Below are 22,978 nucleotides of genomic sequence, written 5' to 3'. Positions count from 1 at the left end.
CCTACTCACCTGCGTGCATACTAAAAGTCATCTACGCTGAATGAGTTCTAGTTAATCAATTAACATACATTACATTCATACCATACTCATACGTGTCCGGAGATACGTATTTATACCTTATTTACTATCACTTCTTTCGTACATACTTTACATATATGCATACATTCTTACATACTTTCTTTCATGAAACCCTATGGTATATCATAAGCTATTCTATCTTAAACATCACATATATTATAAGGATCTGGTCCCTAACATCACAGATATTATAAGGGTCTGGTCCCTAACATCACAGATATTATAAGGGTCTGGTCCCTTCTGTCTCGAATAACCCTTTATCATGCGTGCATACTTTACATATCTTCTAGTTATAAATATATATACGTACTCGTTCATACAATCATTATGTAACAATACATTCAATACACAATCATACACGTATCATACACTTACCAATCAAGTAAGTGTATTATATACTACATAGGAGTATGCACACAGCCCCGGAAACATAACAGATATAGGGGCTAGAACTCACCTGGAGTCGGTTTCTCTCGCTGTTAATGGTAATGCCCTTCCTTAGTTACGCACGGCTAACTGTACAACACATTACGCGTGTCAATTATCCATTACTACTACTTCCTACATCTAAGTTAGTGAAACCCTCAACTAACGGGGGTCCGGGGGCAGCGCCCCTGGTAGCGGGGTCTAGGGGCGGCAGCCCCTAGTAGGGTCCAAGGGGCAGAGCCCCTGGCTGGGGTCGAGCTGGAAGAATTTCGCATGGAAGAATTTCGCTTCGCATGGAATTTCGCTTCGCATGACTTTTTCACTTCGCATGGAATTTCGCTTCGCTTCGCATGACTTTTTCGCTTCACATGACTGTGCAATGCGAAATTCCTGCCTTTCGTCTTTTTTACCATTTTAAAGCCATTTTTCTCCTTGTTTCCTCCTTAGGACCCAATTCTACTCTTTTTATGGGTTTTGGGTTGTACCAACTTTGTATACCCGTGTTTCTCATAGTCCAGACGTCACCTTTTTTGTTCTATAATACACCCGTGAGGCTAAAACTCACCAAGTTCATGTTTTTCTTACATTTCACAACCCGATCTATCATTACATCGGTTTGCATGTCGATTCTAACTATAAAACTTAACCCTTTGGCTGAAGCTTACCTTTTTGCTCCGGGTTCGATTCAGATCTGGACAACCCCGAAGATCTTGACTTTTTCTTGATGTTTGAGATACTCGAACACCAAGATCTTCCTTGCTTTAGCCCGGATTCGGATTCGGATGAGAGAAAATGTGTGTGTTCTTGAGTGTGTGTGTGTGGTGGAAGGGAAGAAAGTGGTAAAAGGAAGGAGGGGTTGGGTTTATATAGGAGACTATGGGCCCCACAACCCACTCACACTTCTAATTCCATTTATTATCCAAACATTAACACACCCAATTAACTTAACGACATACAGTTAATTATAAAACTTTCTGTTATTTATAATTCTCAGAAAAGCGGATGTTACAGCAATCATGCTCACGCCCCGGCATTTTCGCCTTAGGTTGGGGTGTGACACACCTAAGCCGCCACGTCACAAAAACTAACGGAAGGTTAACTTCCCGTTAATTTCCACCCACATGCGTAGTTGAGATTATATTTTGCCATTTTGATAGTTGGTCCTTATATTTGCCAATGGACCATAGTTGGGATTATATGAGGCCAATATTCCAATTTTAAAATGTCTACAAACTTTTCATACGAGACCATAATAACAAACATGTTTTTTTATCTTTAATATAAGAGATATTGGTTTTTAATACTTCCAACTCTCACTAACTAATAGATAACACCCCCAACGAACGATTTCTCTTAGTAGTCCCAACTTGTAACTTGTTTTCTTCTGCCACTCTCAAACTTAACGGACCTTAACCCCGTTAGTTTTTTTATGACGTGTGACGTGGCATGTTTTTACTAATGTGGCATGCGATGTGGCATTTTTTAAGAAATTTGTGGGTCCATGGCTCAACTTCATCATCTTCTTCATAATACCCTAACATCTAATCCAAACACCACCCAACCAGCCACCTTCATTACCACCACCATCACCCACCTCTATCACCACGACCAGCCGGTTTCCACGGCTGTAACCAGGCCTTCAATGGTGACTCATCGGTTTTCATGGCTGCGACCTCAATTTTCACGGGGCTCATCAAAGAGATCACCTTTGAAAACCTCTTGCTCCGCACCGCTTGTGACCACTATTCACATGGCGACTCGTCAATTTCCTCTTACCACAACAGTTTTCAAGCCAAACTCGCTTCAATTTGGGGGGGGGGGGGGGGTTAATCTACGAGGTCCACGATATCATCATTTCTGGCAAGCCATGTTCAGCTCTCCATAGTCGAGGTCCATTTGCTTTGTTCCACATCTTGCAAAATCTAGCCTAATCTGTTAGAGCTCGAAACTTCTATCATGATATTCAGTAGTAATAACCTCTAATTTGACCTTTTTTTGTGTAATGATAATCTCTAATTTGACCTTTTAGATAAGTGGTGGTAGTAGAGATGAGTGGCGATGGAGGTTAGGATTCTGTGAGTGAAAAGAGATGAAGATAAAGTTAATAGTTTATTTGTGGGGCCTATTTTATTTATTTAGTTATTTCTTTTTTTTTTAAAATGTCACGTCAACAAAAAAAACTAACGGAATTAGGGTCCGTTAAGTTTGGGAGTGACAGAAGAAAACAAATTACAAGTTGGGAGTGGTGAGACACAAATTATTAGTTGGGTTGTTATATACTAATGACTGAAAGTTGAGAGTATTAAAAACCAATATTCTTTAATATAAGTATGACTTTGTTTTATAAAATTTTAAAAAAAATTACTTCATAGTGCATGTCTGCTTGTCATCGTGTCTTTCTATTTATCATTGTGTATGTGTGTGTGTGTGCTTTTTCAAAAGTGATAGAAATTTGAAAATTGTAATAGCCCTGCTTGCGGTGCGCACATATGATGTATATATGTGTGAACCCTCGGGTGGGCAAAAGTGAAATTGCACTAATTTTGACGTTATTTTACTAATCTCGTGAAAATAACGTTAAAAGTGACGAACGGTTAATCAGGCATCATGTAGTGGCGTTGATAGCCGAAAGACAAGGGTACATGCACCGATCAGCCGGTGTCCCGATGATTGAGTGCTATGTGCCTTATGTCCAAGGCTTGATGCAAAACTACTATCGAGCCGGGGGTCTCACCGGAAGCAGCCTCTCTATCCTTATGGGGTAGAGGTAAGGCTGTCTACATCTTACCCTCCTCAGACCCTACTATAGCTTTGCTATTGGTGGGATATACTGAGTACGATGATGATGATGAAGTAACATCGTTGTGTAATCATAGTATATAAATATAGTGATAAAATGACAACAAATTTACCTAATACATAAAACACAACGATGAATAAATAAACAATATTACACAATAATCCGGCTCAATATAGGAAGATTCGGATATATGTAATCTCCAGTTCAGGCGGTTGGGTTTTCCTCATAACTAAAGAGAACTTGGAGCTAGAGGGCTTCATGCGACTGAGTTGAACCAGCTAACGGTGAACTTTTGCGATTGAGTCACCCCGTACTGAGAGTGACCATCACGTTTAAGTGTTAAACCACAATTGAAGCAGATTCTACGTTTAAACCAGCATCACACCATTTCCATTTTCCAACACCCACACAAACACAATCAAACCCGTTGACCACACCGTTGACTCCAACTTAACCCAAATGGACACACCAAATCTTGTACTTGTCTTGAATGCCTTCTTCATCTTCTTCACTATCAATTTATTATTATTATTATTATTACCTTCTTTCAATGCTTCAAACGTACCCATCGGAATCCACCCTCTAGGTCCTCTGTGTGTTCTGTTTTTTTACAAATTTTTAATGAATTTGAGGTTTATTTGATCGTTTGGTGTTGCAGATGAGAAGTATTTTGCTTCAGAGGTGATAAGTTGTAAAGACGGATCGAATTCGTTCACTCGAGATCGAATTAACGACGAGTTTTGTGATTGTGTTGATGGTACTGATGAACCTGGTAATATTCAAACCCTAGTTTATCATAATTTTATAGAAATGATCAAATTTGGCATTAATTGTAACTTTTTAGGTCATATTGATTTGAGTTTTACAGATTCAGAGAATACATTTTAATTAAGTGAACCTTACAATAATGCCTAGGTTGTAAACGAGCAAGGCCTTGTTCATGTTCGTCCATTAAGCTTCCATTAAGCTTTTATTGGATGCAGTGACGAAGCTTGGACGAAAATGCCAGAGTGGCCGGACTCATACGCATAAAAATTTTCATAAACCAGGGTAGCGGGCTCAAACTTCACAGACGAAAACTAGTAACTTTACACTACACATAAAAATTTTTGGACTAAAACGCATAAATTTACACTGCTGAGCTGGAGCCACCCCAAGCCACAATGCAAGCTTCCCCCTTGATTGGACAAGCAAACGATTCACGAACAGCTAGCTAACTTAACGGAATTTCTTGTTCGTGTTCATTTATTATAACGAAATAAAGTTCGTGTACGGTTCTTGCACACAAACAATGTTTTATTTCATTTGGCTAATCGAGAATGGTTGGTGTCAATGGTTTAGTCCGGCTACCAACAAGTTTATGTTGGTGGTTTTTCAACACTCATATTCATATGTTAATTTTACATATAAATTAATCACATAATACTCAACATATTTTTGTATTGTAGTTAATAATATTTTTTAAATCTATACATGATAAGATTAGAAAAGTCATTAAAAAGTATTAAAAACCTTTAACGAACAAAGATAAACAAACAAACAAACATTAACGAATGTAAACGAACACAATTGAATGAGCATGGCCTTTGTTTGTGTTTGTTTATTTAGTTAATCGAACATAAACAAACTTACCGCCAAACATTCGGCTCGTTTACAGCCCCTAACAATGCCCCAGGCATATTTGCTTCTAGAATACAAATTGACATATGTACACTTATACATGATTTAGCTTTTGTTCTTCTGATCTGCAGGAACAAATGCATGTCCTACTGCAAAGTTTTATTGCAGAAATGCAGGGAGTTCACCTCGGTTTCTGTTCTCGTCTCGCGTGAATGATCAAATTTGTGGTATCTTCATGAACTAAACATGATATTATTCATGAAGAAGAGCATATTCATTGATTTGGTGTTTAATAATTTTTTATTTACCAGATTGTTGTGATGGGAGCGATGAGTATGATGGTGGTATCATCTGTCCTAATACGTGTGTTATGGGCGGGCATACCGAAATCAAGACAGTAAATTATGGTTCCCGAGTCAATAAATTTGGTTCTCGTGGCACCGAGCAGAAACGGTTTGGTTTTAGCGGGGACGACACCTTCCAAAAAATCCAAGGTAACACATGACATCATATTGATATTGAAGTCGAACTAGTTGCTCGTTTGACTTTTAAAAGTCAAAGGCTATACATTTTCGTCTCTAGCAATGACATTAGTTACATGACTGCAGGTTTGAAGGTTTTGATAGTCATACAGGTGATGATTATCGCTTTTTTAGTCTTTCTTTGTCAGTGTCGTTGGCGGGCCAATTCGAGGAGGAGAAATCCTCGTTGATGAACGGGTTATTTGATGATTATATTATTAGTTTTAGTAAAATGTTTAGTTGAAAACTTGGGACTTGTGATTTCATAATTCAAATACTATTTTTGTATATGTAGAATTGGTTAGTTGTACTGTTGTATTGTAAAGAGGGGCTGAAAGCCCATTGTGCTGAGCTAATGTTTTCTTTTGACTTTCTTTACATTTTCTTTTTGTATATTGGTTTTTATTAATCCTAATTATTGTCTTTTGGTCACTGTCGGTCTCAACTAATGAATTGGCTGCTGACGGTCCCAAATTTTAGCGTATTTATTCCTAATGGTCGCGACTAACAGAATCGCCGCGCCGTTAGTTTCAGGTAGTCGGAAAAACATTTTTGTCCGGAAAAGTCAAATTTATTGCCTGAAAACACCACTTGAACACTGTAAGCACCACCAAGTGACTCATCGCCAACCAACTACCACCACTTGAGCATCATCAACCGATTCCGACGATAGTTCTAAGGTTTTCGTCGACCTCAATAATCAGGGATTTTACTAGAAAAAGGTTTTTAAAGGTTCGTTACAAAGTTACCAAGATGTTTGGGATGAAAATGTTGAGTTTTCGGGAAAAAATTTGGGTTTTCTAGCCAAAAACGTTTTTCTAGCAATGAAACTAACGATGTTAGGATTCTGTTTGTCGCGGACCGTTAGGAACAAATACATTAAAAGTTGGGACCGTCAGCAGCCAATTTGTAAGTTGAGACCTGTAGTGACCAAAAGACGATAGTTGGGATTAATAAAAATCAATAAACCTTTTTTTTTAATGCCAATATATTAAAAGAAAAAAAGGGGCAATTCACAGGTAGCAAGAAGCCCACTAGTACAACGAAAAGAAAACGAACACAAAAAACAACGAAGCATAAATAAAGCAACTACAACGGGGAATTCATAAAGTTAAATTCGCACCACTTCTTCCAATCTAAATATGATCTTTTGCTCACACTCTTCACTTATAAAAATGAACTGATCTTGAATTCGTTTTATCACACTGGCCATCATAAAAAGCACTGCCTTTGAAGACCCAATTGGCCATCATAAAAAGCATTGCCTTTGAAGACCCAATTATTCCCAGATTTCCAAATCGTTCAACACGTAATCGCAAAAACAGCTTGTACCGGGTATCTTTCCTCCTTGTTTCTCTTGTGCATATTTGGATATTCTAGTGGGTACCGAACAGAAACACACGTTTGAAGGGTCGGAGGTGAACGCCCCCCTTTTAACTCTAGTAGACGAAAGAAAGGTACTTTAGTGATGTCACTTTATATTAACCAAGTTTTAGTGTAACTCGTATAGTCATATGAAACTCGTTATTTAACCCATTGAGTAACTTTAAGCTTGTATCATACCTGACACGAAGTTCAGGTGTTTAGGTTTAATCTAAACAGGTTTGGATTAGTTTCATTTCGAACCTGTGAACACTTTCAGCTAACAGATCATGTTCTCTGTTTATTTTTAAAACACATGCCTAAGAAAAAAGTTCCAGCGGTCGGTCTGTAAAGCAAGATGGCAGGGCCGGTAGCGTTCTGTCAGTCTGTAAAGAAAGATGACAGGGCCGGTAGCGTTCTGTCGGTCTGTAGCAAGATGGCAGGGCCGGTAGCGTTCTTGTTAAAAATGATAACCAGAGAAGAGATTAACAAAACTTTAAATCACTCAACCAATTACACCAAATACAGAATATGAATACAACGTCTTGCATATCAACAATATGATGATTTGTTTCTGAAACACATAAGCAAGATCTAACGAGCAACAGTAGAGATTAATATGATCAACAACAAACCCTAGATCGTATAACTCGTAACATAAAATATCTTCTGATGAAAAAATATATATATATATATGTGCAGCTTTGACTTCTTGACTTCACGATTTTCCAGCTACAAACTTTTAAGCCCACTCCACTTTAAGCCTAGTAGCCACAAGCCCAACCTTCATTATATGTACTCAAGTCCTAAGCCCATAAATCCAGTAACTTGATCCAGTACCTCATATTTAAACACATTGAATAGAATTAGATATCATAATATTATAACTTTCAACAGTTCTCTACTTAACTAAGAAGAAGTGGAGTATACGAAGCGAAAGGGGAAGGTGGGAGGGGGTGAGGGGGTAAGGTAAAGTTGAGATAGGATAGAAAGGTATATAGGCTCCCTTTTTGGTTAGGAGGGATAGCTCGCGCGTCTCAATTTAGAACATAAAAAAAAGCATTATCATATATACATTTGTATTTATCTTTGTTGTAAATATGTGATTTTAGAGCATTAATATTTATAAATTAAAATAAAATTTTAAGTCAAAACGGGTTGTGTCCGTATCAACCTGTGAAAACATGTATTGTGTTCAAACATGTATAAAATGATAATCTTGAGACTGATATGCCATAAACATTTCTTGAATAGTAGAAGATTATAATATGTACAGATTTAAAGAAACCTTCACAACTGAACCATTGAACCGGCTCACTCGACAGGCCTTGATGTTAAGATCGACAACAGAACATGATCATGCCCCCGAGGAGTCGCGCAAGCCCGGCAGAGAGGACAATTATCATGCGAAAAAAGCCACATATCAATACACGACACATGAAAAACATGCGCACATTCGGGCATGATCCTAACATCCTCATTTTCTTCAAACTCGCCCAAACAAACCGCACACGTCCCTTCTTTAAACTCTTTCGTGTACTTATGAACTGCCAACATGGTCGGCAAACCAATTGTGCTCAAACCATTTGAGCTTGATCCACCAATACTAAGAGGTGGGAGGTATAACCTGAAGTTAGGGTCATGGTTAACCCGAATCCTTGGACTTCGGTGCATATTTGGTGGTCTAGCTGGCTCAGCGTGGGTTTGAGCAATACGTTTAAGACAGTTAACCGCTATGCAATGAACAAAGCCCACAAACACAACACCCGAAAGGACCCCAAGAGCCCCTACTAAGAGTGGGTCGACAGTGTTGGTATTCGAGTCGCCCATAGCGGAGAGATATGGAGAGTTTAAGGAGGTAACGTAATGGTTTTTTGTAGTTAAAATGTGTATATATGGTGAGGTCTTGCTAATGTGAAAGGACAAGGTGTATTTGCATGACTTTGATCGTAAATTTGGAGGCAAATTAATTGATTTAGAAATGTGTTGTGTATGTATGTATGACCAACGTAGGATTTTATTGGTCAAGACAAAATAATAGCCGTGAAAACGAGGAGTTATTCTTTTCGCGGCGTCACACTGGTATTTGATTTTTTTTTAAAGGAAAATATTTTTGACAATTTGACCGACTAATGTTTTTACAAAGAGGTCCAATTTGTGATAAATGTATGGAACCAATCCATGATTCAGGCCCAAATTCCGACAACCTGGGAGGTCAAAAAAAAACCCGAACCTGGAACTGGTTTTTTTTATACCAGGGTTTTTAATACCCGAACTTGTATCCGACCCTACCCGTAGGGTGTGTATAGGGTATGCATTTCAATACCAAAACCCGTACCCGAACCGGACCCGATTTGTACCCAGCAATACCCGAAAACCGGAACCGGTTCCATACCCGAAACCGGGTTTTTCCAATAACCGAAAACAGGTTTTCCAAATACCCGATCTATACTCGAAATTACTCAAAAAACACCCGAAAAATACCCCTAAAAAGTGCAACCACTTAAAAAAATTCAATCTATACCCGATAAAAACCTGTAAAAAACCCGAAATAACCCAAAAATAGGGTTTTTTAATACCGAAAATAGGGCATTCAAATACCTGGTTATAGAATACCCGATTATATGCCGACCCGAACCCAATACATAGGGTATAGTTTTTAGAGTAAATATCCGGACCCGAACCCGACCCAGGTATTGCCACTACCTGATTTTTCAATACCCAGTCATAACCGAACCCGGTTGCATACCCAGAACCGGGTATTTGAAAATACCCGATTTGTGCACCTCTAAACCTGGGAACTAGGAAGGCTCACAACTAATGAAATTTCCTAGGTGTTAATGGTGTCAGGTTAAGTACAGTTTGAGTTGTTCGGTATGAACACGACCTACATTTTTATTCGTATCGAAAACATCAATACTAACCCGCACATTTTTAAAAGCATGTAAGAATAACACAATGCATATAACATGTTTATCTAAATGTGTCAAAAAGTTGTCCGTTTGTTGAGTAGTAATCAACTTGTAAACCTATTAATATGTGATAAACGTCGTCAAGTCATATAAATATCTGAATAACCTAAATAGCCAGGGTAAGTAAAATATCGCATCAGGAAACATTAGAGCAGATCCGGCTCCGGGATATGAATAAAAAAGACAAAATGGCAAAAGACGTCCTTTACGTTTGACTCGATTTTCATTAGACGTCCTTTAATGAAAGAAATAGCAAAAGGCATACATCATGTTTCAAATTCCTTTCACGTTACGTCCTTTGGCACTAACCCAATTAATTTTTTTTGTTAAATCAAGTCATGTGCAAGGCACACGAGGGTAAATTCGTCTTTCTACTCTTAAAGGACTATTTGTGTAGATTACTTAAAGTTTGGGCCATCATGTAAATAAAAATTAATAAATATCTAATATATATATATATATATATATATATATATATATATATATATAGAGGGTATGTTTAATTTGAAAACCCTAATGACTTAAGAAAACTTTACAAACCCTTTGTAAGGTCCATATTCATCCACATCACTAATTACTTGTTAAACATGCATGGGTAATATTGGCATTTATAATCTTTCTCATGTCTGACAATTACATCTTTTCTCCTGTCATTTCCTATGTATGAAAACTCTCATAATATTTCAAAATTCTAATTTGCATTTGTCTCTCTTCAAAATAGCTAACTGAAGCAGAACGAGCCACATTACGTTTGCACACTCCACTCAAATAACAAATATTATATTTTAAATAAACTAACAATATTCTTTTTTTCACCCATGTCTATGTTTCATACAAAACATTATGTTTAGAGCTTTTAACTTATTTTTTTAAAGCACCTCAAATCTTATTAATATAATAATTCAAAATCATAAATATTGTAATCAATCGCTATTTTATAGAAGTGTCATATATTATTGAAAATAAAAAGGCAAATGTAATTTATATTATTGAATGTATTGTTTTTATATTTTAGATCGTAGTGTGCATTTAAAAAATAATAAAGATTGTATCAGGTAATCAGTTAGTACATTATTATATATTTATTATTTTGGTTACCTTTTTCAATATTATTTTTCAATTTTTGATTTTTGGTTCGTTCGCTTAAAAAACAAACCATTTCAATTTCACAATATTAACAAATTTTAATTAAGGATACGTACTTTTATATATGTAACGTATTTTTAAATATGAAAAACAAACCATTTCATTTCAATTTCACAATGTGAATAAAAATGTGAATTTTATTGAAATATGTAAGTTATGTTGGATATATAATTAACAAAAATTTTAAACTTAAAATTATGTAAATTTTATTTAACAAAATGTAAATTGTGTTAAATATGTAAATAGACATAAATATTTAAGCTATAAAATATGTAAATTTTATTGAAATATCAAAATTATGTTAGTTGACATAAATTTTTAAACTTTAAATTATGTTAATTTATTAAAATATGTAAAATATGTAACTAACATAAATTTTTTAAGTTTTAAATTATGTAAATTTTATTAAAATATGTAAATTGTATTAAATATGTAAAATTGACATAAATTTTTAAACTTTAAAATATGTAACTTTTATTAATATATATATATATATATATATATTATGTTAATTATGTAAATTAACATAAATTTTTAAACTTTAAAATATGTTAATTTTATTAAAACATTTAAATTATGTTGTAACATAAAAAAATACATATTTGATTTCTTATTTTGTAGCATCAAAACATAATATATTTAATATAACTAAAATATATAGATTATAATGCATATAAATATAACAACTTTTTTCAAATCCATATTATGCATTCCCAATTTAGTTACCGAACCAGATAAAAGAGAATATGTTCCACCATTAAAAAGAAACTCATTTGTAATGCACGGTGCTTTTATTTAAAAAAAACTTAAAATAATTGTAGTAAATTAACATATTTTAAATCATGTACTAAAAATAATTGCACTAAAAATAATTGTACTAAAATAATTGTACTAAAAAATAATTGTACTAAAATAATTGTACTAAAAAATAATTGTACTAAAAATGTAAATTAACATATTTTAAATCATGTAAATTGTGCTAACAATGTAAATTAACATATTTTAAATTATGTAAATTGTACTAAAAATGTAAATTAACATATTTTAAATTATGTAAATTGTGCTAACAATGTACATTAACATAAATTTTAAAACTTTACAAGATGCAAATTTTATTAAAACATGTAAATTATGATAAACATATAGATTAACCTTAACTTTGAAGCATATTTAAAAATATGTAAAATAAATAATAACTAAAAGTGTAACTTAAATGATAAAAGAAAGGATTTCAATATTAGTTAATGTTTCAATATAAAGAAACTAACAAAAGAAAATATAATTAAAATAAAAATCAAAGTCATGGAAAGTTAGAAGAAATAAATTCAATGGTAATTTATAATACAACAATTTCGGGAGATACGCGCATCACTGTTTTGTCGGATTTTAGTTAACTTTGTCCTCAAACCGATGCACTAATTTGATTGATTTTGGATTTTGCAGTACTTCAATAAACAAAAAAGTTTTTCTTCCTACACTCTCTTTCTGATAATGCCTTTTTTTTCGATTTTTAATTTTATTTGTTTCTGTTTGTGTGTATTGGTTGTTGTTCATGATTTCAAGTTATTTGCCATTTGAGGTAAGGTATTTTAATCTCATGTTTATTTGTGCAGAAGTTGCTATGGAGTTTTGGGTGCTTGCTTGAGCTTTTGTTGCTCCAGATTGCTAAGAGTATGTTATGGTTAATTCTTTTTCCAAATGTTAAAATATTCTTTGTTTCGGATATGCTTGCAACATGTTCGATGAAATGCCTTTCTTATTTTAGGTGTATTCTATTGTGTTGCTAACGGTAGGTTTGGTTTAATATTCTTTGTTTTGGTTACATATGTTCGCAACCTATTCTATGAAATGATTTTTCGAAGTTTTGTTAATGCGCCTTTTGTTGGTTTCATTTTGTTTTTAACATCAATAGATCTTTTTGCGTTAGCTTAGTTTATTTAGTTTTTTTTTCTGCCCACCAAGTATTTGATGAAGTTAAATGATCAAATGGTTTTTTTGTGACCAATTATTTTTTTCATACAATATCTATAGTAAACATTTGGTACTTAGCTTTTGACTGCTGGATTGACCAATTTATCTTACATACTCTATATTTTTGTTGCAGGATCATATGTTTTTGCTAGATGTGGCAACTGGCAACCATTTTGGCTCATGTTTTGTTCAAGGTGCACCTTCTTTTAAAACTCTAAAATAGCAGTTTATATGTATCCAAAGTTGTATATTTTATGAAAACAATGACCCTTAGAAATGCAAAACATGTAAATCTTCTTGACTGACAATGTTTACGATGACTAGAATACTTACATAGCTATGGTATAATTTTAACTTTTTTTTTCTTTCAGATGCTAAATATTAATATTATATGCCATTGGTATTTTGGGTGCATACTACTTTTTTACTACATGGACCTGCACAACTGTGGCTGGAAGTACAATTACAAACCTTTTTTAGGTTGCAGCTTCAATTTTTTGTTCAAAAAGCTAGCATACAATATGAATACTTTTTATTGTTTCATAGTTTTTTATAATAGTCATTACTATCAAAATCAAAATCAGATTATGTTATGAAGATTTATTTTGCTTTTGTTGTTTCCAGTTTTTCGGATTATTAGGGAGATTCGGAATTGAGACTTTAGTACAATCTGTCACGAAGCGCGGACATTAGTGGTAACGTTTGAACATCGTAAGACTCTTTGGTTACGATTTCACATCCCGCCGCGTGTGAAAAATACTAGTTATATATATTACATTTATGGGAGTTTTGCTGCTTCTATATTTGTAACTCGTGCTTTACCAAGGTCTTTTACTTCCACGTGTCCACCTTTCTTCTTCCACTATACTATTTCTTCTTTCATTGACTTTCGTCAGCTCAAATTGAAAACCGCAAATCTCAGGTAAAGGTTGAACTACATAAACTCTCTTTCTCTTTTGCTCAAATTATTTTCGTTTATTTAAATGCACTGGGGTTTTTCGTTGCAGGAGATGGCTGCCGTCATTGGGTCTTTCGTTTGACATTTCGTTGGACAGGTATGTTTGTTGTCTGTCGTATGGTGTATTTCTGTTGTTGCATTTCAATTGATGTGTTGCATTATGTTTTCTTTTGTTTGTTCTACATTCTTTGTTTTTCAGTTGCGCATGCCAGGTGTTTGATGAAATGCCTGGCCTTTTAAGTTTTTTGTATGCAAGGTGTTTGATTTTATTCTTGAGTTTTTAGTTTTGCTTTTCACCTGTGCATGCCAGGTGTTTGATGAAATGTCTGGCCGATAAGTATTTATGATTGACCTCATACTATTCGGTTTTTAGTTATGCATGCAAGGTGTCTTTTTAGTCTGTCAAAAACAAAAAACGTCTTGCCTTTCGGGTGTCGGGCAAGCCTGTAATGTATCCGCCAAACCCACGGGTTTTGCGCGTATAACTGTTCTAAAACCAATCGTGTGTTTATCCGGTTTTGACGAAATATAATTAATCGAAAACCCAAAAGATTTAAAAAGGTTGGCTGCCATACAATATTGATAGGTTAAAATGCATTGAACTATTATTAGGTTTGTATGTCAAAATATTATTAATGTATCGAAATATTTTGTTCGACGTTTGTTTTAGGTTAAAAAACATGTAGCCCTTTTGTAAGTAAACCCAAATAAACTTGGGTGCTAGCATCTATAACTTAACATTTTTGTATATTCTCTTGCGAAGCTATGAACTAAGCCTAAAACGTTTGCATCCCAACAACTGCACAACCTAAATACGCCGCAGCGCGGCGGGTACACCACCTAGTTAATGCTAATTAAGGCATACATAACAAATCGAGGAATTGCAATTTGAAAACGATTCAAGTTGTTTTTTTTTAATTAATTTAACATAAACATATTACAGTATTAATTAACAATAGGCCTCCTTTTCATGTGGGTTTTCAACAGGCCCTCCTTTTCATTTTTTACCAAAAAGGCATGTCGGTTTCACCGCCATCTTCTGTGATTCATGAAAAATAACGGATTAGGTTTCAGATGTGCAAATTAGAGAGAGAGAGAGAGAGAGATCAACTTACTCGTCGACGGAGTGTGTCAACATAGCGCCAGAATCGTGCACCATCAACGGTTGCAAATTAGAAATGATTTATTTGAGCCAAAACCTGCTGTAAGTTGGATTCTTCACTGATTTTCCATAATGTTGATAATTAGTAATTATTTTGAGCTCGAGCCCGCTACCAAGTAATTAATTTCAAGCTCGGACTCAGCTCGTTTATTATTTATTAATTAATTTATATATGTTTGTAATTATTTTTCTCAAAAGCTCGAAACCAGCTGAACTTTTTCGAGCCCAAGTTCAAGACATGTGTTGGGAAGCATGTTCAGGCTCGCCGAGCATTGTGTATTTCTAGGTTTTTACCTCTTTTGGACTTGTATGCATACATTTCACGGGTAAATTCCCAAAATAGCCCTTTTTAGAGAAAGGATTCCCAAAATAGCCCTTTTTTCATTAAAATCTTTTACAATTTGGACTGGCCAGACGCTTTGGGAAAGAGAATAATAAAGAGGGACCAGGCCAAATTTTGAAAGAAAGTTAGGTAGGAGACGAGATTTGGAAAAATAATGAAGGTAAAGTCCAAATTATATTGTAATCTTTGGAGTAAAAGTTCCAATTTTTTCAAATCTTTTTTATTCAAAAACCGTCTTGAGAGACTGTTTTATTATGTTTCCTACCTTTCCCGTCCATATTTTCAAATTCTTGGAAAAAGAGATTTTGAAATCTCGTCTTGAGAGACGAGATTCTACCACCACCACCACCCACCTTTCGCCTTCTACCGCCACCACCCACCACCACCACCCACCGTTTGCCACCACCACCATCCACCCCCACCACCCACCCACCGTCCACCACCACCATCCACCTCCGCCACCACCATCCGTCAACACCACCCACCGTCCACCACCATCGTCTTCTACATCATCTTCATCATCATCAACATCATCTTTTTCATCTTCATCTTCATCTTCTTCATCTTCATCTTCATCTTCATCTTCTTCATCTTCACCTTCTTCATCTTTACCTTCGGGTGGTAGACGGTGGTGGTGGACGGTGGGTGGTGGTGGCGGATGGTGGTGGCGGAGGTGGATGGTGGCGGATGGTGGTGGCGGTGGTAGAATCTCGTCTCTCAAGACGAGATTTCAAAATCTCTTTTTCCAAGAATTTGAAAATACGGACGGGAAAGGTAGGAAACATAATAAAACAGTTTCTCAAGGCGGTTTTTGAATAAAAAAGATTTGAAAGAATTTGAACTTTTGCTCCAAGATTACAATATAATTTGGACTTTACCTTCATTATTTTTTCAAATCTCGTCTGCCACCTGACTTTCTTGATCCCTCTTTATTATTCTCTTTTCCCAAAACGTCTGGCCAGTCCAAATTGTAAAAGATTTTGAGGAAAAAAGGGCTAATTTAGGAATCCTCTCTCTAAAAAGGGCTATTTTGGGAATTTTCCCTTAATTTCACACCACACAGCCGAGCTTAGACTCATTTAAGGTTTTTTCTCAAAATGTATAAAAATAATTAAAAGCGTGTATAAATTAATTAATAAATAACAAACAAGGTGAGTCCGAGCTTGAAAATTTTACTTAGTAGCCGAGCTCGAGCTTAAATAAATGATCATAACTATGGAAAATCAGTGAAGAATCCAACCTATATCAGGTTTTGGGTGAAATAAATCAAATTCTAATTACTTGATTTGAAAGAAGAAAACAAATAGTTTGAGTGTAAATGCAATTAAGAGCGTGAGAAATTAGGTCAAAATTATTAGTGATTGGGGAATGGTGTTCACAGCAACAGTCGGTGGATATTCAGATTTCTGCTATGAATTAAATAATTTATAAAACCAACAGATTACCTTCAAATGAAGCTTTTTCAAATGCCGAAGAAGGTCACGGAACTTCAAATTGTTGAATTTGGATTGAAATAATTTGTTTTTTACGACGAATGCCCAAATTTTTATTATTTTTTTTTGTTTGACCCGATTTAATGAAATAAATAGCAAAAGGCATAGATCATGTTTCAAATTCCTTTCACGTTACGTCCTTTGACACTAACCCAGTTAAATATTTTCGTTAAATTTAATCATGTGCAAGGCACATGAGGGCATATCCGTCATTTCACCATTTTATTAATTAAAAATATCAATAACTTATTAATATCCTTTTTAATAAATTATACTTACATCAATAAGCACACATTATTTTATAACCTCTTTACCCAATATAAAATAATGTGTGCTTATTGATGTAAGTATAATTTATTAAAAAGGATATTAATAAGTTATTGATATTTTTAATTAATAAAATGGTGAAATGACGGATATGCCCTCATGTGCCTTGCACATGATTAAATTTAACGAAAATATTTAACTGGGTTAGTGTCAAAGGACGTAACGTGAAAGGAATTTGAAACATGATCTATGCCTTTTGCTATTTATTTCATTAAATCGGGTCAAACAAAAAAAATAATAAAAATTTGGGCATTCGTCGTAAAAAACAAATTATTTCAATCCAAATTCAACAATTTGAAGTTCCGTGACCTTCTTCGGCATTTGAAAGAGCTTCATTTGAAGGTAATAATCTGTTGGTTTTATAAATTATTTAATTCATAGCAGAAATCTGAATATCCACCGACTGTTGCTGTGAACACCATTCCCCAATCACTAATAATTTTGACCTAATTTCTCACGCTCTTAATTGCATTTACACTCAACTATTTGTTTTCTTCTTTCAAATCAAGTAATTAGAATTTGATTTATTTCACCCAAAACCTGTTGTAGGTTGGATTCTTCACTGATTTTCCATAGTTTTGATCATTTATTTAAGCTCGAGCCCGGCTACTAAGTAAAATTTTCAAGCTCGGACTCACCTTGTTTGTTATTTATTAATTAATTTATACACGCTTTTAATTATTTTTATACATTTTGAGAAAAAACCTTAAATGAGTCTGAGCTCGGCTGTGTGGTGTGAAATTAAGGGAAAATTCCCAAAATAGCCCTTTTAGAGAGAGGATTCCTAAATTAGCCCTTTTTTCCTCAAAATCTTTTACAATTTGGACTGGCCAGACGTTTTGGGAAAAGAGAATAATAAAGAGGGATCAAGAAAGTCACGTGGCAGACGAGATTTGAAAAAATAATGAAGGTAAAGTCCAAATTATATTGTAATCTTGGAGCAAAAGTTCAAATTTTTTCAAATCTTTTTTATTCAAAAACCGCCTTGAGAGACTGTTTTATTATGTTTCCTACCTTTCCCGTCCGTATTTTCAAATTCTTGGAAAAAGAGATTTTTGAAATTTCGTCTTGAGAGACGAGATTCTACCACCATCCACCTCCACCACCACCATCCGCCACCACCACCCACCGTCCTCCACCACCACCGTCTACCACCCGACGGTAAAGATGAAGAAGGTGAAGGTGAAGATGAAGATGAAAAAGATGATGTTGATGATGATGTAGAAGACGGTGGTGGTGGTGGGGGTGGATGGTGGTGGTGGCAAACGGTGGGTGGTGGCGGTAGTGGTGGTGGTAGAAGGCGAAAGGTGGGTGGTGGTGGTGGTGGTAGAATGTCGTCTCTCAATACGAGATTTTAAAATCTCTTTTTCCAAGAATTTGAAAATATGGACGGGAAAGGTAGGAAACATAATAAAACAGTCTCTCAAGACGGTTTTTGAATAAAAAAGATTTGAAAAAATTGGAACTTTTACTCCAAAGATTACAATATAATTTGGACTTTACTTTCATTATTTTTCCAAATCTCGTCTCCTACCTGACTTTCTTTCAAAATTTGGCCTGGTCCCTCTTTATTATTCTTTTTTCCCAAAGCGTCTGGCCAGTCCAAATTGTAAAAGATTTTAAGGAAAAAAGGGCTATTTTGGGAATTTTCCCGTGAAATTAATGTATACAAGTCCAAAAGAGGTAAAAACCTAGAAATACACAACGCTCGACGAGCCTGAACATGCTTCCCAACACATGTCTTGAACTTGGGCTTGAAAAAGTTCAGCTGGTTTCGAGCTTTTGAGAAAAATAAATACAAACATATATAAATAATTAATAAATAATAAACGAGTTGAGTCCGAGCTTGAAAAATTTACTTAGTAGCGGGCTCGAGCTCAAAATAATTACTAATTATCAACATTATGGAAAATCAGTGAAGAATTCAACTTACAGCAGGTTTTGGCTCAAATAAATCATTTCTAATTACTTGATTTGAAACAACAAAACAAATAGTTTTAGTGTAAATGCTATTTGTGATGCAATTAAGAGCATGAAAAATGATTACGATGGATTTGTGAATGTCTTGAACTTGGGCTCGAAAAAGTTCGGCTGGTTTCGAGCTTATCGATCCGATCTTAGGTAGCTCCCGAGCGGCTAATATCACCAAAGTTCGAGCTCATTTGAACCCTATATTAAACTCAACATCACCAAAATTTTCAAAACATTTGTCATTTGATGTTTCCAAATGACGTAATTTTACTCATTTAGTTTTGCAGTAACCGGATTTTAAATACAAACATGTTGAGATAATCGTTTAATGTTCGTTATGAAGCTTGATTATATTATGTGTATCTGCAGGCTATAATAATCAAGCAATGTTAAAGCTATGCAAACCAATCCGTTCGTTTTCCTACGCTTTTACTCATTTATCATCCTCCATACACACAACCTCATCCCAACATTTGCTTGAACAATCAATCAAATCCGCCATTGAAACCAAAACTTACAACCAAATTGCAGACATTCTTAACACCTCAAAACAAACGTCTCACGCCAACAATCCCTTCACATTCCTCTCAAACTTTAACCAACAACAAACAACCGAAATCATCGACAGCATTCTACAAAGCTTCATTCCTGTAAGACCTCGCACCCACCCTCAACGCGCATACACCCACCTCCTTTCATTCACACTCCAAAGCTCTAATCCTCTACCATTATCCTTAGCAATCTTACAGTGCACCCTTCGGTCAGGCTGCACGCCCGTCCCGCAAACTCACCTTCTTCTTTCGAGCGTATGGCTTCATCAAAGAAAACAATCTGACGTTGCTGACATGTTGTTGCAAATGCGTTCAATCGGTTACATACCTGACACTGGTGTATGCAACTATCTTATTTCATCTTTATGCAAAGTCGATGAATACGATGAAGCGGTTCATGTCTTGCGGTCCATGAATAGTGCAGGGTGCGTGCCGGATTTGGATAGTTTCGGTTCGGTAATTCGTTTACTTTGTCAGCATAGAAAGACTAAAAAGATTGAGGAGTTAATGAAGGAGATGGTGGCTAAGTTTAGATTATCGCCTAGGAAAGAAATAGTGGTTAAAGTTTTGAAGTCGATGCGGGCTCATAAAGATGTGCATAAAGCGGTTGAAATGGTTGTTTTTCTTGAGGAAATGGATGTGCAAATTGGGTTTGAGAGTTATGAGTTGTTTGTTGAGGCGTGTTTGGAATCTGGGTTGTTTGTTTTGGCTGGTAAAGTTGTTGTGAGGATGACAAACCGAGGGTTTATACCGTATGTAAAAGTGAGACAGAAAGTGTTTGATGGGTTGGTTGCTGTTGGTGAAGTGGAGTTTGCTTATGTTCTTAAAAAGAAGTTTGCAGAATTGAACTCCTAGCGTTTTAACATATCTTTTCGGAAATTTATACAGAGCCACAAAAAGATTTGTACTTCATTTTGTGCCCACTTTCTTGGTTTTAAGTAAAAAATTCTGGGGTTCAGTGGGTCCCACAGGTACACGTGAAAACACCATCATAGTTGAACTGAAATAGAATGGCAGATGCAATGGAACCGATGCGGGCTGCTTGGTGACTGCAGTTTGCAGACCTTTTTCATCTTTGGCAGGTGCTTTTTTAAATTCATTTTGTGACCACTTTTATTTTGATCTCACGGGTTGTGTTCTGGTTGACCTGGCGTTCAATTCGTTAATTTATTTAAATGTGATATCATGTCATGTCTTGAAACAGTTTGTATTCTATGCCCAAATTTAAAATTTGGAAGAGAGTATGGTATCAACATATTATAATTTAAAGATAAATCATTTTGTATACATTTGTGTTGTTTGTTGCGAAGTTGTAGTTTTAGAGTATTAATGTGCAAAATATTGCCAAACATAAATTTTTTTAAAAAAAATTGGGTTAAACTGGTTGTGTTCGTGTCAACTCATGATTATTCGTGTCATGTTCGTGCTCACGTGTCTGACACGGTTATTGGGTTCATGCCCGGTTCGACCTGCAACCCATGAACATGACCCACTTATCACCTCTAGTCACATAGCATTGGAATTTACTGGAGGCAATTTTTTACCCATTTAGGTAAGTTAGTCTGTATGTGTTTTACCCCTCAAACAGGATCTCTTTGGCACACTTGCGAGTTTGGTTTTCATTACTTGTATGATTTGCTGTCTGGTATGTGATGTAGTGTTTGTCTAAATCATCGTATTGTGTGTTACAGGTGTTGACCCAAAATTTATTTTATGCTACTTGTATAAAGTTGGAAATTTATAGGGTTGGCAATTTGTGTTTTGGGTAGGCACGTTCATATATCCGAGCTTGGTCGTTTATTGAACAGGTTAACCCGTTTGCTACCTGAACTAGAATCAAAAGGCACATGATGAAGATTAGACGGTGAGACTCTGGAGGATTTAAAATATTCATGAAAAATCTTAAAAAGATTTTGTTAGAAGCGAATTTGAATATGTAATTTAGATGTTTTAATTTTTATTTTTGAATGAGTTAACATGCTGGAATGGTCACATTAAAGATGCTATCTTGTTTATGAATCCTTAGCCGTATTACGTGTCTAGTTTTTGTGTCATGTCAGATATTGTTGAACTACATCTTTTTATAGGATTAACTTATAACAATAACCGTCACTTGGGTATCAAAATATCACCTTAAGAGAATTTTGAGATGTCTTTTGGGACATGATGTTGAACTACATCTATTTTCATTGAAAACGACCCAATTTTATTATACGCTTTATGCCAATTGAGACGGCTTTGGATTGCACATTTTTAGGTTGAAAAACACCAAACCAATCTTGTAATAACATGTGCGCACCTTGCAACCGAAACTCTCATACTCTTTCAAACCGATCTGAGTCGAATCGTAAATGATTATAATCATATGAATATTAAAATTAAACTAGTTAAAAACTGGGCCAAGACTGAGTGGGTTGCTCGTTTGACCTCTGGAACCATTCAACGAGTACAATGTATATACTAAAAAGACCATTGATGATGTTCAACTCTAAGTGAATCAGCTGAGCAGACCATCAATTGCTTTCATGCATACTTTCAGGATTGGACAACTTTTTAAATTATTCATTCATATCCATACGTTGGACATATCTAAGCTGTCATTCAACATTCTACATCTAAGTTGTTAGTTAGCTTAGCCCATATATATTCATGTTCATGTCATGACCCAGATCAAAAAGCAAGGAAATAGAAAATACATAAAGATAGATTCTTAAAAGAAAGTGACATAATACAAATGATTGGAGTATTACACAGGGATCTCTTTTTTAGAGGTTTTATAAATTTGGTAGCATTCCCAAAGTTTTATGATTAAAAGATAACAACTTAATATGAAAATTAAGGACTTAAATATACACATGAATTTGCCAGTCAGTGATTTACTGGTTTTTAGACAAAAACGGGATCATAATCAAGTAAAACTTAGGTAGCGTTTGGTATAAAGGAATGTGAGAAAGAATGAAATAGTTCATAGAATGAAATAGTTCATCCCAACGGAATGGAAAAACCCATGTTTGGTTGTTATATGGTAATGGAATGAACAATTTCACAAGGAATGAAATTCTTTCAAATATACGATTTTCATTCTTTAAGGTATAGGTGTTTTTTTTATTTTTTCATTCCTTCAAGGAATGGAATCAATAATTATAACAATAATAATAATAATAATAATATATTATGATTATTATTATATTAGGATTATTATTATATTATAATTATTATTACATTATCAAGGTTATATTATTATTATTACTGTTATTATTATTGTTATTATTAATTT

General features: G+C 34.9%; 2 protein-coding genes and 1 pseudogene across 2 annotated transcripts; 2 read left to right on the top strand and 1 right to left on the bottom strand.

The window, feature by feature from the left end:
• The first annotated feature begins 3,763 nt into the window (after window positions 1-3,763).
• LOC143624786 (glucosidase 2 subunit beta-like) lies at window positions 3,764-5,689 on the top strand. The gene is made up of 5 exons (XM_077095321.1): window positions 3,764-3,890; window positions 3,963-4,076; window positions 5,056-5,151; window positions 5,236-5,418; window positions 5,595-5,689. Exons 1-5 carry the CDS (start codon window positions 3,764-3,766, stop codon window positions 5,687-5,689), a joined length of 615 nt encoding a protein of 204 aa, XP_076951436.1.
• Window positions 5,690-8,121: 2,432 nt separating this feature from the next.
• On the bottom strand, window positions 8,122-8,637 carry LOC143624785 (RING-H2 finger protein ATL52-like). The gene has a single exon (XM_077095320.1). It carries the CDS (start codon window positions 8,635-8,637, stop codon window positions 8,122-8,124), a length of 516 nt encoding a protein of 171 aa, XP_076951435.1.
• Window positions 8,638-19,536: 10,899 nt separating this feature from the next.
• LOC143624753 (pentatricopeptide repeat-containing protein At1g06270 pseudogene) lies at window positions 19,537-20,611 on the top strand (annotated as a pseudogene).
• The last annotated feature ends 2,367 nt before the right edge of the window (window positions 20,612-22,978 follow it).

This window comes from Bidens hawaiensis, unplaced genomic scaffold, assembly GCF_021521415.1.
Source record: "Bidens hawaiensis isolate Kalapana, Puna unplaced genomic scaffold, B.hawaiensis_p1.1 tig00003961_1, whole genome shotgun sequence".
In the NCBI taxonomy this organism is placed as follows: Eukaryota; Viridiplantae; Streptophyta; class Magnoliopsida; order Asterales; family Asteraceae; genus Bidens; species Bidens hawaiensis.
Note: the sequence above shows the minus strand (reverse complement) of the source record. Positions and strands in the feature narration are given on the sequence as shown.

Excerpts from the sequence above, each read along its gene's own strand:
- LOC143624786 (XM_077095321.1), top strand. The coding sequence starts at position 3,764 with ATGGACACACCAAATCTTGTACTTGTCTTGAATGCCTTCTTCATCTTC. Across the intron at positions 3,891-3,962 it reads CATCGGAATCCACCCTCTAG|ATGAGAAGTATTTTGCTTCA; the intron begins GTCCTCTGTGTG and ends TTGGTGTTGCAG. Across the intron at positions 5,152-5,235 it reads CGTGAATGATCAAATTTGTG|ATTGTTGTGATGGGAGCGAT; the intron begins GTATCTTCATGA and ends TTTATTTACCAG.
- LOC143624785 (XM_077095320.1), bottom strand. The coding sequence starts at position 8,637 with ATGGGCGACTCGAATACCAACACTGTCGACCCACTCTTAGTAGGGGCT.